General features: G+C 39.8%; 1 protein-coding gene and 2 non-coding genes across 5 annotated transcripts in view; all 3 read left to right on the top strand.

Annotated features, from left to right (window-relative positions):
• Nucleotides 1–14,099, top strand: part of Nop58 (NOP58 ribonucleoprotein) — a 21,067-nt gene extending 6,968 nt beyond the window's left edge. For all 3 annotated transcript variants that reach the window (XM_026788874.1, XM_005366327.2, XM_026788875.1), the window contains 12 exons: nucleotides 413–534; nucleotides 2,060–2,196; nucleotides 3,887–3,951; nucleotides 4,772–4,906; nucleotides 6,168–6,313; nucleotides 7,020–7,146; nucleotides 8,189–8,352; nucleotides 9,214–9,348; nucleotides 9,640–9,701; nucleotides 11,483–11,616; nucleotides 13,199–13,365; nucleotides 13,849–14,099. In XM_026788874.1, the coding sequence (XP_026644675.1) occupies nucleotides 413–534; nucleotides 2,060–2,196; nucleotides 3,887–3,951; nucleotides 4,772–4,906; nucleotides 6,168–6,313; nucleotides 7,020–7,146; nucleotides 8,189–8,352; nucleotides 9,214–9,348; nucleotides 9,640–9,701; nucleotides 11,483–11,616; nucleotides 13,199–13,365; nucleotides 13,849–13,899 (1,445 nt within the window). In that variant the 3' untranslated portion in view covers nucleotides 13,900–14,099. The remainder of the gene's footprint in view (nucleotides 1–412; nucleotides 535–2,059; nucleotides 2,197–3,886; nucleotides 3,952–4,771; nucleotides 4,907–6,167; nucleotides 6,314–7,019; nucleotides 7,147–8,188; nucleotides 8,353–9,213; nucleotides 9,349–9,639; nucleotides 9,702–11,482; nucleotides 11,617–13,198; nucleotides 13,366–13,848) is intronic.
• LOC113458206 lies at nucleotides 6,352–6,433 on the top strand. Its single transcript, XR_003378624.1, has one exon. It is a non-coding gene; the product is annotated as a small nucleolar RNA SNORD11B (small nucleolar RNA).
• LOC113458205 lies at nucleotides 7,206–7,289 on the top strand. Its single transcript, XR_003378623.1, has one exon. It is a non-coding gene; the product is annotated as a small nucleolar RNA SNORD11 (small nucleolar RNA).
• Nucleotides 14,100–14,314: the final 215 nt, after the last annotated feature.

Raw genomic sequence — 14,314 nt, 5'->3', positions numbered from 1 at the left:
AAAAACCAAAAAAAAAAAAAAAAATAGATGCTAGGAAAACAGTGTTGGAGGTAGATTGAAATAGCCAAGTATAATAGGACACTCCTAGCTCCCAGCAATGGAAGACTAAAGGAAAATCACAAGTTTAAGGGGAGCCAAAGCTATAGCAATGAGCTATAAAAAGTTGAACCCTAACAACCTTATTATTTATGTATGGAGGCAGGATTTCACTGTCACAACCTGCTCCTCTCTGCCCATGAAGTACTGGGAGCGAAGGTGTGCACCACCATGGCGGGCAATTGTGAACGGTGTAATAAAACAAATACATGAATCCTTTATATCTCAGTCTTTTTAAAGGAAGTGTTTGCTTTAAAGTTTACATCAGAAGAACTTTATTAGTTACATCTTTTTCTTTCTTCCCCTCCCCAAAAAGCATTCACAGCTCTGATGGAGGGAAAAATCAATAAGCAGCTGAAGAAAGTTCTGAAGAAAATAGTAAAAGAAGCCCACGAACCTCTGGCTGTGGCTGATGCTAAACTAGGAGGGGTGATAAAGGTAAGGAAGGCCAGGCCGTCATGGTTCTCCATGCCTGTCAGACCTGTGTGGTCTGATGTCACGTGTTCTCACAATCCCTGTGTCTTTTAGGCAGCATGAGAAGCTGAAGTAGAAGTTGCAGAAACAGCTGTTCCCTGTACATTGTAGAAAACAGATAACAAAAAAGGATAAAGAAGCTCTCGCCCTGGTGCTCTAGTCTGTTAACATTTTAGGATAATCCTTACATAAACATTTTCCCATTCAGTGCAGTCATTAAAGATGTGTTCACTGGAAGCTTTTAGAGAACCTGAAGTGAAGTATAGTTCGGGGAGCTGATAGAAGACTTTACTTTTGATTAAAATGCTGTAGCATAGAAATACTTCCATACATAATTCTAAAGTTAGGAAAGGGGCTGGAGAGATGACTAGGTGGTGGGTGGAGAACACACACAGTAAGTACTCTGCAGAGGACCCAGCTTCAGATCCATCACCTGTCAGTCCAGTTCCAGGGGATCTGACACCGTCTGGCCTCTGAAGGCACCTGCACTCACTGGTGCACAGAAACTCAAGTAGGTACATACACACAGATCTTTTTTTTTTGTTTTTTGTTTTTTCGAGACAGGGTTTCTCTGTGGCTTTGGAGCCTGTCCTGGCACTAGCTCTGTAAGACCAGGCTGGTCTCGAACTCACAGAGATCCGCCTGCCTCTGCCTCCCAAGTGCTGGGATTCAAACACACAGATCTTTTTAAATCTTAAAATTCAAATTAAAAAAAGTGGTTCACTCAGTCCAACAAGCAAGAAAAATTCTTGTCATATTTATTCATGTTTTACAGCTTTGAAACCATAGCCTAGCTAGAACAGTGTTTTGGTTTTGTGGTTATTGTTTAATACTCCTGGAAGTTTTCATATTTAGTTTCCATCAACTTTTTTTTTTCTCCTGGTAGAGATGAGGTTTCTCTCTGTAGCCCTGGTTGTCCTAGAATTTAATTATAGGCCAGTCTGGCGCCTTGAACTCAGATTCGCCAGCCTCCACCTCCTCCTGAGTGCTGGGATTAAAGTTGTGCTGCCGATCACCTCCTGGCCTAAGCATTTTTTTTTTTTGTTTTGTTTTGGTTTTTGTTACTTTCCTTTTTTAAAAAAATAGATATGTCTTTGTTTATTTTTATCGTATGAATATTTTGCCTTTATGTGTGTGTGTGCCTCGTCCCTGTGGAGGTCAGAAGAGAGCATCAGATCCTCTAGGACAGGAGTTACAGGCAGCTGTGAGCCACTGTGGATGTGGGGAATCAAGCTCAGGGCTTCTCCAAGAAGCCAGTGCTGTTACTCACTGACCATCTCTCCAGCCCTGTAAACACTGTTGCAATAGTTCGTGCTTCAGAATCCAGTGTGGAAGGAAGCTCATGTTTGTCATTCCAGGAGTCTGAGGCAGGATTGTTACTCTGAGCTTTAGGTCAGCCTGTGCTGCATTAATAAGTCACTATCTGAAAACCAACAAAGATGGACTTTCAGGAGAATTTCCTTTTCATCTAATATAAATGTTCTTATAGGAAAAACTGAATCTCAGCTGTATCCACAGTCCTGTTGTTAATGAGCTTATGAGAGGAATTAGATCTCAAATGGATGGCTTGATTCCTGGGGTGGAACCACGGGAGATGGCAGCCATGTGTCTCGGGTTGGCTCACAGGTGAGACTTGACAGAAAAATTAGGAATACTCACTTTTATACATACATTTAAATACTATTCTTTATTGTTTTGTTTTTTGTTTTTCAAGACAGGGTTTCTCTGTGTAGCCCAGGCTATCCACCTTCGGCCTCCACAGTGGTGGATTAAAGGTGTGGGCCACCACACCCAGCTGTTGCCTGTATTTAAAATCTCATCAGCCGGGCGGTGGTGGTGCACGCCTTTAATCCCAGCACTCGGGAGGCAGAGGCAGGCGGATCTCTGTGAGTTCGAGACCAGCCTGGTCTACAGAGCTAGTTCCAGGACAGGCTCCAAAGCCACAGAGAAACCCTGTCCCGAAAAGAAAAAAAAAATCTCATCAGATTTTCTTCTCCCCTTTAGTGTTGGGTTGCTTATTTCATGTCTTTTTTCTGCAGTGGTGTGAGAGAGAACTTTTTTGCTATGTGCAGTTGTATGTGATGTATGTCTTAAGGCCAGAAAATGTTGCCCTTTTCTGTTTTCCCTATTTCTTTGAGGTAGAGTCTTAGAACCTGGGACACAGGTTTCCTGGGCTAGGTTCTAAATCAGTAGACTCCATCAATCTTTTCTGAGAGCTGGGTTTCAGGCATGCATGGATTGCTCACTGGTATATGTGTGCTGGAATCTGACTCCACTGGTCACGATTATATAGCACGTGCACTATTGCTATGCTGTAATCATCAAAAGCAGTATTTTAGCAGCTGGATATGATGGGCCATGCCTTTAATCCTAGCCTCTGTAGGCAGCAGCAGGTAGATCTTGGAGTTCTGGAATGGCCTGGTCTATAGAACAGGTTCCAGACTGCAAGAGTAACACAGAAACCCTGTTTCAGGGGGAAAGCAAACAGGTTGTGAGCATATTATTTAAAAATAATTCAACACACCGTGTGGTGGTACATGTATTTAATCCCAGCACTGGAAGCAGAGATAGACAGACAGGTCTCTATTTGAGGCTAGTCTGCTCTACACAGCAAGTTTTAGGACAGGCTCCAAAGCTACAGAGAAACCCTGTCTCAAAAAACAAACAAACAAAAATAGTTCAACACTTAAAAAGATTTCTTTTTGTGATTAAAAGTCAGAGATACTGAAAATGTCCTGTAATGTAAAGGACACCCTACAATATGCGATTGCAAGGGTACAAACGTCATTAGTGGTGAGATCTGACACCTTCCACCTGCAGTTCCCGTAACATTGTTTTCAGGTGTTATATGTTATGCTGTTTCTTTTCTGGAGTGCTTTAAGTTTTGCTGTGTAGCCACACAGCCCTACAAGATCAATATAACTTGCTCTATTTTATTATTATTTATTCTGCCCACGAGAATAAATCCATATGGAAATACATATAGGCTGTAGGCATCAGCTCTGTGGCAAGTTCAGGGCTAGCTCAGTTGCAAAGTATTTATCACACAGTCATAAGGATTTGAGTTCAGGCCCCCCAGGACTCAAATAAAAGTCCTGGGCTTGGCAGCATTAAAATCCCAGAGTATAGGGTTTTACACAGGCAGGTCCCTGGAGCTCATTAGCTAGCCAGCCTGTCCTGCTATGCAAGTTCTAGTCCAGTGAGAGATCTGCACTTGCTACCCACTCACATGAACACACCAGTCGGGGAAGGTGGAAATGGGTACCTTCATTGAGGTCCTTTGTAAAATGCTGTTTATTTCTCTTCATCTCCCCAGCCTGTCTCGATACAGATTGAAATTCAGTGCTGATAAAGTAGACACAATGATTGTTCAGGCAATTTGTAAGTACATGGCAGAATCTGATCTGTTTAGTCTGTTTTCTCTCAGCTGTTGTTACTAATGTTGTCTGTTAAGATGAACTAGAACTTCAATGAGTACATGACTGGGGAACAAAGTAGGAAAAGATAAACCTAGACTCATGTTAACATTACATACCAATTTCTTCATTTTAAGGGCTAAAACTTAAGGGTACTTAAGTGTTCTGTTTTTCACCTGTCTTTTTTAGATGTTCATGAATTGAACAATTTTAAGAAACATGGAAGTAATAAAAACTGCTTTGACTAACATTACTAAATGTGTATCAAGAATTAAAATCATGGGCTTAGTAGTCCCTTGGGTTGCCACATCTCTGTTCATAGCAGTATTATTTATACTTGCTGAAAAGGAAAATTTTTATCAATAAAAAAACAACGTAGATACAGGTGCATACACACCTATGATGTCATTTGGTCTTTAAAAGAAATAACATAATACATGCCACGGTGAGGAAAACTTCCTTTGAAAGAAGCCAAACAGTGTAGAAAGGTAGCTCCTGCAAAGGACCCGGATTTAATTTCCAGAACCCACATGGTATCTCACAACCATCTGCAGTGAGATCTGGTGCCCTCTTCTGGCCTGCAGGCATACACGTAGACAGAATATTGTATACATAATAAATATTAAAAAAATTTTCAGTTTGTTGCATAATGGAACAAGTCTGGAAAAGGATGGTGTTAATGGTTGTATGGTGTGGATGTACTTAATGCCACTAAATGCTTGAAAATGCTTCAAGACAATTTGTTATCAGTCCCTCATTGCTTCTGTTTTTATTTCATGTTGCAGCCTTGTTAGATGACTTGGATAAAGAACTAAACAACTACATTATGCGATGTCGGGAGTGGTATGGCTGGCACTTCCCTGAATTAGGGAAAATTATTTCAGATAATTTGACATACTGCAAGTGTTTACAGAAAGTTGGTAAGTCGGTTGTTTGCCCTTTATGTTGAAACTACATGAATATAGCTCAGTAGTAATGATAAATTGATGTAACTTAGTAGAATTAGTTTTAAATTTTTCAAGTAAGTGACTTTTAAATATCTTAACTTTCCAAGTAACGAAGTCACTAGTTCCAAATGGTTCCAACTGACCCAGATAACAAAGATTGTTGTAGCTATAAATAATGCTTTCAGCTTTTATGGTATATTTTAAGATTGCAGCTTTGCATTAAGTTAGGCTCTAAAAGTTGATTCCATGAGAAATCCAAGGCAAATGAGGTTAATTGCTGCATTGTTCTCTTTGAAGCAGGTTAAAAAAAAAACAGGCTGAGTGACAGTAGGATAGCAGTGTTAAGTCTTGAGTATCCTCAAGGTATATTATAAAGACTTTGTGAGGTCCAGCTAAAGTTCATAGTTTCAGCCAGGTGTTGATGCTGACACTAGGCTGGCCTCTGGCCTACAGAGCAAGTTCCAGGACAGCCAAGACTACACAAAGAAACCATATTTTGAAACAAAAAACATATATTGTTTCAAAATGTTGCATCCTTTGAATCCTCTTATGGTATCCTTAATTCTATTCTTGAGGGGTGGGGTGTTTTGAGATAGGCTGTCCTGGAACTTGCCTTGTAAACCAGGCTGGCCTGGAACTCACAGATACACCTACCTCTGCCTCCCAAATGCTAGGATTAAAGCCATTACCACCACTGCCTGACCCTTAATCCTATTCGTATCTGTCGCCTAAACATATTATGAAATATGTTTAGAAGATGCTTTGTCTTACTTTTGTTTTCAAAATAATTCTTGGCGTGTTTTGTTTTATGATTGTTTTGAGTCAGGATTGCTATGTGTGTCTTTGATACCTATCCTGGAACTTGCTCAGTAGTCCAGACTGGCCTTGAACTCACAGAGAGATCCACCTGCCTCTCCCTGACTGGATTGTTTGTTTGTTTTGAGGGAAGCATTGAGGTATTTTCTTTCTTTTTTTGGTTTTTCAAGACAGAGTTTCTCTGTGTTGTGGGTTTTTTTCTTTTTTTTCTTTTTTTTTTTTTTTGAGCCTGTCCTGGAAATAGCTCTTGTAGACCAGGCTGGTCTCGAACTCACAGAGATCCATCTGCCTCTGACTCCCGAGTGCTGGCATTGAAGTATTTTCTTTGTGTGACCTATTTGCGTTATCTCCCTCCCCTCCTCCTCTTCGCTGTTTTTATTTGAGAATGATTCTGCTTCATCTTCTATGCATTCCACAGGCGACAGGAAGAACTATGCATCTGCGACTCTCTCTGAATTTCTGTCAGAGGAGGTAGAAGCAGAGGTGAAAGCAGCTGCAGAGATATCTATGGGAACAGAGGTTTCTGAGGAAGATATTTGTAACATTCTGCATCTGTGTACCCAGGTATGTTACACCCACAGGGGCTGTAGTTGAGTCTTTGCTGATGGCAATGATGATGTTTGCATTATTGTTCACCTGACATTATATGAAGGTGTTCAGTCACTACCTCATCTGATGCCATGTTTTTGGGTGTGGGTATGCGATAATGACAACATGAAGTAATTTATGTGTATTTTTTGTTTGGGTTCTGGTTTTACGAGACAGTCTCTGTTGCCGTCTGTCCTGAAACTCACTATGTAGACCAGGCTGGATTAGAACTCACAGACTTCCCTGTCCCCACCATCAGGGATTACCCAATTGTGGGATTAAAGGCATGCGCCAGCACACCTGGCCTGAGCATTATATTTGGAAAAGTGGTTTAACCTAGTGTAAGACTACCAAGATAATACTGATAGGATTGCTTAATTCTAGCTTTTTTTTTTTGTTTGTTTGTTTGTTTTTGGTTTTTTTTTTTTTGTAATTTTTCCTCAGACTTCCTGAATGCTGGGATTATAAGCATGAGCTTATTTTATTTTTAGAGGTGGTTCTTACCAAGCATCTAGGATTGATCTTACCCCCATGCTCTTGTAATCTTGCCCCAGCCATTGTAGTGTTGGCTTAACTGTCAGTAAGTTACCTGTGCGAGTCTACTTGTATCTATTGCAATCTGATATTCTCAAAATGCATCATGCGTTATTTACTCATAACCTTTGTGACTTCCTCCTTTCAGGTGATTGAAATTTCTGAGTATAGAACTCAGCTGTATGAGTATCTGCAAAATCGCATGATGGCCATCGCACCCAATGTTACGGTCATGGTTGGGGAGTTGGTTGGAGCACGACTCATTGCTCATGCAGGTGACAGTGTTAATGTGACTTGTAACATGAGTGTAACACTTAGTACAGACTGAGGACCATGGTTCAATGATGAGTCCTGTTGCTTTGCCTGAGTTCTTTTTGAATAATGAGGGCATCTTCAGTCACTACCTCTTCTGAGACACTGTGGTCCTTAGTCAGAAGGCTAAAGTTAGTTTGCTATCATATTTTAGCCATAAGTTTAGTCAGTTTTCAACATCTCAAAGAAAAATCATCACACCAAGATATGAATACATTTTAAAAAATACAATATTAACTGAATACATTGCTATACTTCATCACAGATCTCTTTTAAGCTGGAATAATTCTTTCAGTGATATCAGACAAATACTCAAAGTCCCCTTTGCTGTAAAGTCATGATACATGGGCTGTTTCTTCACTCTGGTTCAGTCGGTAGGTAACCTTACCAGCAGCAAGAGATCATAGACTAAAATCTGAATTTGTACTTTAAGTATATTTCTAATGTTTGAGCTTGTACCATTAGTGTCTTAGATATTTCTAAAACTTAAATGCAGCAAATCCAACCAGGTATGTTAGTCTATATCAAGATTGTTTTTTATTTCTAAATTATTTTATGTGCATTGGTGTGAAGGTGTCAGGTCATCTGGAACTGGAGTTACAGACAGTTGTGAGCTGCCATGTGGGTGCTGGGAATTGAATCTGGGTCCTTTGGAAGAACAGCTAGTGAGTGCTCTCAACCACTGAGCCATCTCTCCAGCCCTAGAAATGTTTAATTCATCTCTACAACAAGGGTAACAGTGGCTCTGTACCATTGATATGACTTGATGTATCTATAGCAATAGCATATTTATTTTCAGAGTCTTAGACGATGATGAAATTGCTGATGTTTACTTCACTCATACTCACATGGTAATGCAATTTGAATTCTCTAGCTCATAGTTTTCCTTACAGTAGGAATGAAAACATTTAGGGTTTTGAGGGAATTCAATATACTAGTAGAGAATCTTTATATACCTGAAAGTACATTTTTAAAGTTTTTTTCATTAATTAATTTATTTTGTAGGTTCTCTTTTGAATTTGGCCAAGCATGCAGCTTCTACGGTTCAGATTCTTGGCGCAGAAAAGGCACTTTTCAGGGCACTCAAATCTAGACGAGACACCCCTAAATATGGGCTCATTTATCATGCTTCTCTTGTAGGACAGACAAGTCCCAAACATAAAGGAAAGGTGAGTTAAGTGTGTTTTGTTTTTTCAGTTGTTGGAGGGCTTCATCTGTGAGCTGCTATGTCTAGGTTGAACTGTACCCAAGTTTTCAGTAAGACCAGCAAATGCTGTTAATATCTGAGCCATCTTTTTAAAAATATTATGGGGCCTGGAGAAATGGCTCAGTGGTTAAGAGCACGGCCTGCTCTTCCAAAGGTCCTGAGTTCAACTCCCAGCAACCACTTGGTGGCTCACAACCATCTGTAATGGGGTCTGGTGCCCTCTTCTGCCCTGCAGGGATACACACACACAGATTGTTGTGGGCCACCTTGTGGTGCTGGGAATTGGACTGGGGACCTCTGGAAGAGCTTGACCTCTGGGCCATCTCTCCAGCCTCCTCACCCCACCCACCCCAGCCATCTTCTTAACCCTTGAGCTTTACTTCCCTGCCAAACTCATTTTGCTACTACTCTGATTATAGTATAAATTAAAATTGCAGTTTCAGGTAGTGGTGACGTGGGAGGCAAAGACAGGAGGACTCTGTTAGTTCAAAGCCAACCTGGTCTACAGAGAGTTCCAGGACAGGCACCAAAGCTACAGAGAAACCCTCTCTTGAAAAAACAACAAAAAGAAACACAATTTTAGTTTTTCAAATGTGTGTGTGTGCAAGCCTGTGGAGGTCTCTCTCCTTCCCTCATGTGGGTCATGGATATTAAACTCAAGTCAAGAAAGGGGTAGAGAGAAAGACATTTCATTTCTTTTCATTCTAGTCCAGAATCAATGGTAATATGGTGATTTCCTGTAATTTTCTCTTGAGTAGACAATTGAGGATTTATAATCTCCTTGGAAATAAGCATTGCTGTCTGGTTTATGTTTTGTTAATAGATTTCTCGAATGTTGGCAGCCAAAACTGTTTTGGCTATCCGATACGATGCATTTGGTGAAGATTCCAGTTCTGCAATGGGAGTTGAGAACAGAGCCAAATTAGAGGCCAGACTGAGAATTTTGGAAGACAGAGGGGTAAGAACCACACCCTGTCTGTGTCAAATGTCAGCCTACCAAAAGTTAATAAATTAGTTTCATGAACACAAATCGTCTGGAAATATAGCTTTTTTCCATGTTTCTTATTATGTTTATATTATTTTCTGTTGTTGATTTATCTTTACATGAGCCAAGAAAGTGTGTTAAACAATGTTTTCCGTTTGAATGTGTTTACTCAATAGCAAAGAATTTTATCACATACTACTGTATGCTATCCAATAGAGGATATATTGTAGATTTTGACTTAGTAATTTTTACTTTTCTCCTTAGATAAGAAAAATAAGTGGAACAGGAAAGGCATTAGCAAAAGCAGAAAAGTACGAACACAAAAGGTAAAGTATATAGAATGAAGAGTCCCTTGTTTAAATATTTTTATTGTAAATTCAGTGTGGAATAAGGGGCTAGAGAGATAGATGAGCAACTAAGAGTGTCATTGAGGTCATCTTAGAGAAGACCCACGTGGTGGCTCACAATCAGGTACCCTTGTACATACACATACATACAGCAAAACACTCATGTGCAGAACATAAATCATTTTTAAAACTGATGGGATTAGAGTAATGCTTCAGTAGTTCAGAACACTTACTGCTCTTGCAGAGGACCTGGGTTTGAGTGCCAGGACCCACATGGCAGCTCTCAGCTGTCAGGACACGCACACAGAAAAACGAGGTTTTTTTGTGTTTTGTGGTTTTTGTGTGTGTGTGTGTGTGTTTGGTTTTTTTTGTGTTTTGACAGTAATCTCATTTAGTGCATCCATATTTTAACAGTTTGCAGTTGTGGAATCACTTAAGTCAAATTGGCAGGTAGATAGGTAGATCTTTTGTGTTTGTTAATAATACTTAAAAATTCTGTGAGCAATTTTCAGGAACGTGTTAACTACAGCCACCACCATGCTGTCTATATACATCTTTTATGTGCATAATTTTTCCTTGCCATTTAGTTTTTCACACTTTTAGCTTTTTATGTATTTGGGGGTGTGTTGTATGTGTGTGCACAAGCCACGGTACTCATGTGGAGGACAGAGGACAACTTCCTTCAGGAGTTGGTTCTCCTCCTACCACGTGAGTTCCGGCAATTATCAAATGCTTTTTCTCATCGAGCCCTCTGGCTGGTCCTTCATAAGCATGCATTCACTCACTTGACCTACTTTGTAGTTCATAGTCCTATAGAAGCATGGAGATCTTACTTGCATGTAGAGGGACGCTTTGGTTATTTGACACTAGGACACTAGGGTCGGGTAGGTGGAATGCTTGTGAGTTTCAGTGATTGGGATGGAGTTGTGATTGTGAGTATCAAGGTCCTCAGTAAACCACTTGGGAAATGGGTGTGGTGTGGCTAGAGATGATGTTCATCCTTGCCTAGAAAGTAAGTTTGAGGCCAGTCTAACCTACACAGTCTTTTAGAAAGCAAAAAAGAAAGAAATTATGAGATCTTGCTATATAAATCGTAGCTGTTGGAATTCAAAATTGTTCTCCTTAGTATCACAGAGCTTCTTGGGTTATGATCTCTAGTTAGGTATGTGTGGATTTTAATGGCAGCATAGGTTAGAAGGGGGCCGAGCAATATTTAATAGCATTGATTGTAAGCATATAGACTCCATGATTTGGTTGACTTGTGTGGCTCTCTGTTATTAAATGGTATTTACAGCTTATAAGTTGAGCAGCCATTCATCTACAGCCCTGCTGGACAGAACTCTGCTCAGTTCGTTCAGATTCCTGTACCACAGCTATGAGATTTAATTCACGTCATAGGGGATCAGTGTGTTCTTTGTTACTGTACAATTTTTCAGCTTGTGGTGAAGATTTGTCTTAAATGGGATTGTGTAAAATCTTGCAATCAGTGTGGTTTTACTTTGTAGTTAATTGGAAAGTGATTTCACTTCATTGTTTCCCTTTTAATGCTGTTGTATTTCTATATAATAGAATTTAAAATCTAAATCAGAATTTGACTCACTTTGAGTGTGGTTGACTTATCTAAACTACCTTAAAACTGCTAGAATGAAACCATTGTGTACTTTTGTCTTATCCAACAGTATTTGCTTTTTTTTTTTTTTTAATTATTTCAGTTACAGGTATTTGTAAAGATTTTCCACAATTTATCTGGTTTTTTTCAGTGAAGTGAAGACATATGATCCCTCTGGTGACTCCACACTTCCAACTTGTTCTAAAAAACGAAAAATAGAAGAGGTAGATAAAGAGGATGAAATTACTGAAAAGAAAGCAAAAAAAGCCAAGATTAAAATTAAAGGTTAGTTGGAATTATTTATTGGTTTTTCGAGACAGGGTTTCTCTGTGGCTTTGGAGCCTGTCCTGGAACTAGCTCTTGTAGACCAGGCTGGTCTCGAACTCACAGAGATCCGCCTGCCTCTGCCTCCTGAGTGCTGGGATTAAAGGCGTGCGCCACCATCGCCTGGCCCCAATGAGCCATCTTGCAGGCCCTCGCTGGAATTTTTAATTTTTAAAGATTCATGGACGGAGGGGGGAGGAAGATTTATTTATTATATATACAACATTCTGCATCCATGTATGCGTACACACCAGAAGGGGGCGCCAGATCTCTCATTACAGATGGTTGTGAGCCACCATGCGGTTACTGGGAATTGAACTCAGGACTTCTGAAAGAGCAGCCAGTGCTCTTAACCACTGAACAATCTCTCCAGCCCGATTTTGGTGTCTTTACCAATGTGTAGAACTCAGGATTTTACTAAATGTACAAAAACCTTATCTAATGTGAAGTATTTGTAGTTAGGTGGCTTCTAAGTTGGTTCCCCGCGTTTTAGTTGCATGACTAAAAAGAGATGTACGTTGGTGCAGCTTCATTGTTTGGTTTATGAATAGACCCGAGGAATACCATATTGTAGCCTGCTGTTCATTATCAGAGTATCTCAAGGATACCAGTCAACTTGAGAATAAGCAAGCGCCCCAATCCTGCATCTCTGCTGGTATGCTCAGTAAAACAGTGTTAACAGATGTAGAGAATTGATAGAAAAATTATAACAGACTTATTTAACTTGTGTTTCTATTACTGAAAGATTAGAAGAACAAGGAAAGGCAAAGTATTATTTCTAGTATTTGAAAGCACGGTCCAGAGTGGTTTCCTTGATTAGCAATTGTGTTGAGCCGTTGGCTTTCATGCACCCGCCTGTCATCTATGCTTACACGATTCACAAAATTCTCACTTTCCGCCCTCGCTGCCCCTTGTGTTGAATTTATTAGTCTGTTTAGTGTATTATTTACTCACCTCTCACTGAAGGTTCATCAGGCTGGGTCTCTGTGTGTGTTGTGGATTTGTGCCTGTGTCTCTAGAGAGCAGAGGTAAGCACTGAGTGTGTTCTGCCTTAGTTTGTTCCTCTGTCTAGATTGATTGACCCACAGGTTACAGGAACACTCCGTCTGCTTGTCCCCCTCTGTGGGGCTACAGACTTGCAAAAAAGCACTCTGCCTGACTTCTTGGTGCTGGAGCAGAGCCAAGCTCAGGTCCTTATGCTTGTGCAGTGGACACTTGACCTATTGAGCCATTTTCTGCCTTCAGGATCAAAGTGTTAAGTCCAGACTTTCTGAAGTAGGGACAGCTACAGCAGCTCTCGCTTCTTAACCTTTTCTAATGTAATTGACGCTTCCAGGCCATCATGCTACGTAACTGATTACGCCATTCGTGAAAAAATTACTTCTGAACTTGGTCTAGAATATTTATGGTTAATAGTGTTAGACGATAAAATGATCATAATAATATAATAAACACTGGAGAGTTGACCATAATGAAAGGAAGAAAAGTATTCTAGGGTTTGAGGGAAGTAAGTCTAATTCAATTCTAATTCTTCCTATACCAGCTGAAGTAGAAGAGGAGGAGGTGGAGGAGGAGGCAGCAGCGGAGGAGGAGGAAGAAGAGGTAGAGGAGGAGCCATCTGTAAAGAAGAAGAAGAAGAAGGATAAAAAGAAACACATCAAGGAGGAGCCACTTTCTGAGGAAGAGCCATGCACCAGCACAGCAGTTCTTGTATGTGATCCTGGTTGTTGTTCTTTATCTCTTGAGTTTATTACAGGACATTGTTAACAAGCCTTAAGCATACGTATTAATAATAGGAATTGTTTGTATTCCAGGTCAGAAATGACCAGGTGTTTGTTAATAGGGAAAATGTAATAGAAAAGTGAAATTGTTTATTCTTTTTTGTTTTGTTTTGTTATAGAGGCCTTTTCTCATTTAGTTTTTGTTATTGTTGGATTGTTGGATTTTTTTTTTATGAAAAGAATTTACTGGAAGGAATGTGGGGTTTTGTTTTTTGCTGTACTGAGGATTGAGCCGAAGGCTTTGTGCATGCAGAGTGCTGTGTCACTCCACCACACCCCAGGCTTCCCTGGAGTTGCAGGTTTAGATTTTATTACAAAGTTTGTTTTCTGGGAGTAGTTACTATACTTTTTTTATAAGGATAAGTTATTATATTAACACTATTTCAAAAGCATTTTTATTGCTTATTTTCAGAGTCCAGAGAAAAAGAAGAAAAAGAAGAAAAAGAAAGAAGCTGAGGACTAATGGAAAGGAACCCTAATGTTGTCACCTGAACACATCATGCTTGAGACTGGGGCGTATAGATGCCGTGTAAAATAATGAAGGGAGATTAAATCCAATAATGATTATCTGTAGCTTCTCAAAACCATTTTTGTGTCTTGTCAACAACTGTTAACCTTAGAGTCTTTGATACAGAAATAAATAAAAGTATTTTCTTTGTATTATAAGGAGTTCTGTGGTCTCTTTATGTTCTACGTAGAACATTTCTAGCCCTTTCTATCTTTGTCTTAGCATTAATTGAATTTTGATTGTTTTTTTTTTAATATTTATTTAGTAGACAGTGTTAGTTTCCATTCTACAGGCCAGAATAGGGCACCAGATCTCATTATAGATTGCTGTGAGCCACCATGTGGTTCCTGGGAATTGAACTCAGGACCTC

The sequence above is a fragment of the Microtus ochrogaster genome, unplaced genomic scaffold, assembly GCF_000317375.1.
Source record: "Microtus ochrogaster isolate Prairie Vole_2 unplaced genomic scaffold, MicOch1.0 UNK8, whole genome shotgun sequence".
Taxonomy (NCBI): domain Eukaryota; kingdom Metazoa; phylum Chordata; class Mammalia; order Rodentia; family Cricetidae; genus Microtus; species Microtus ochrogaster.
This window is presented reverse-complemented; position numbering and strand designations above follow the sequence as displayed.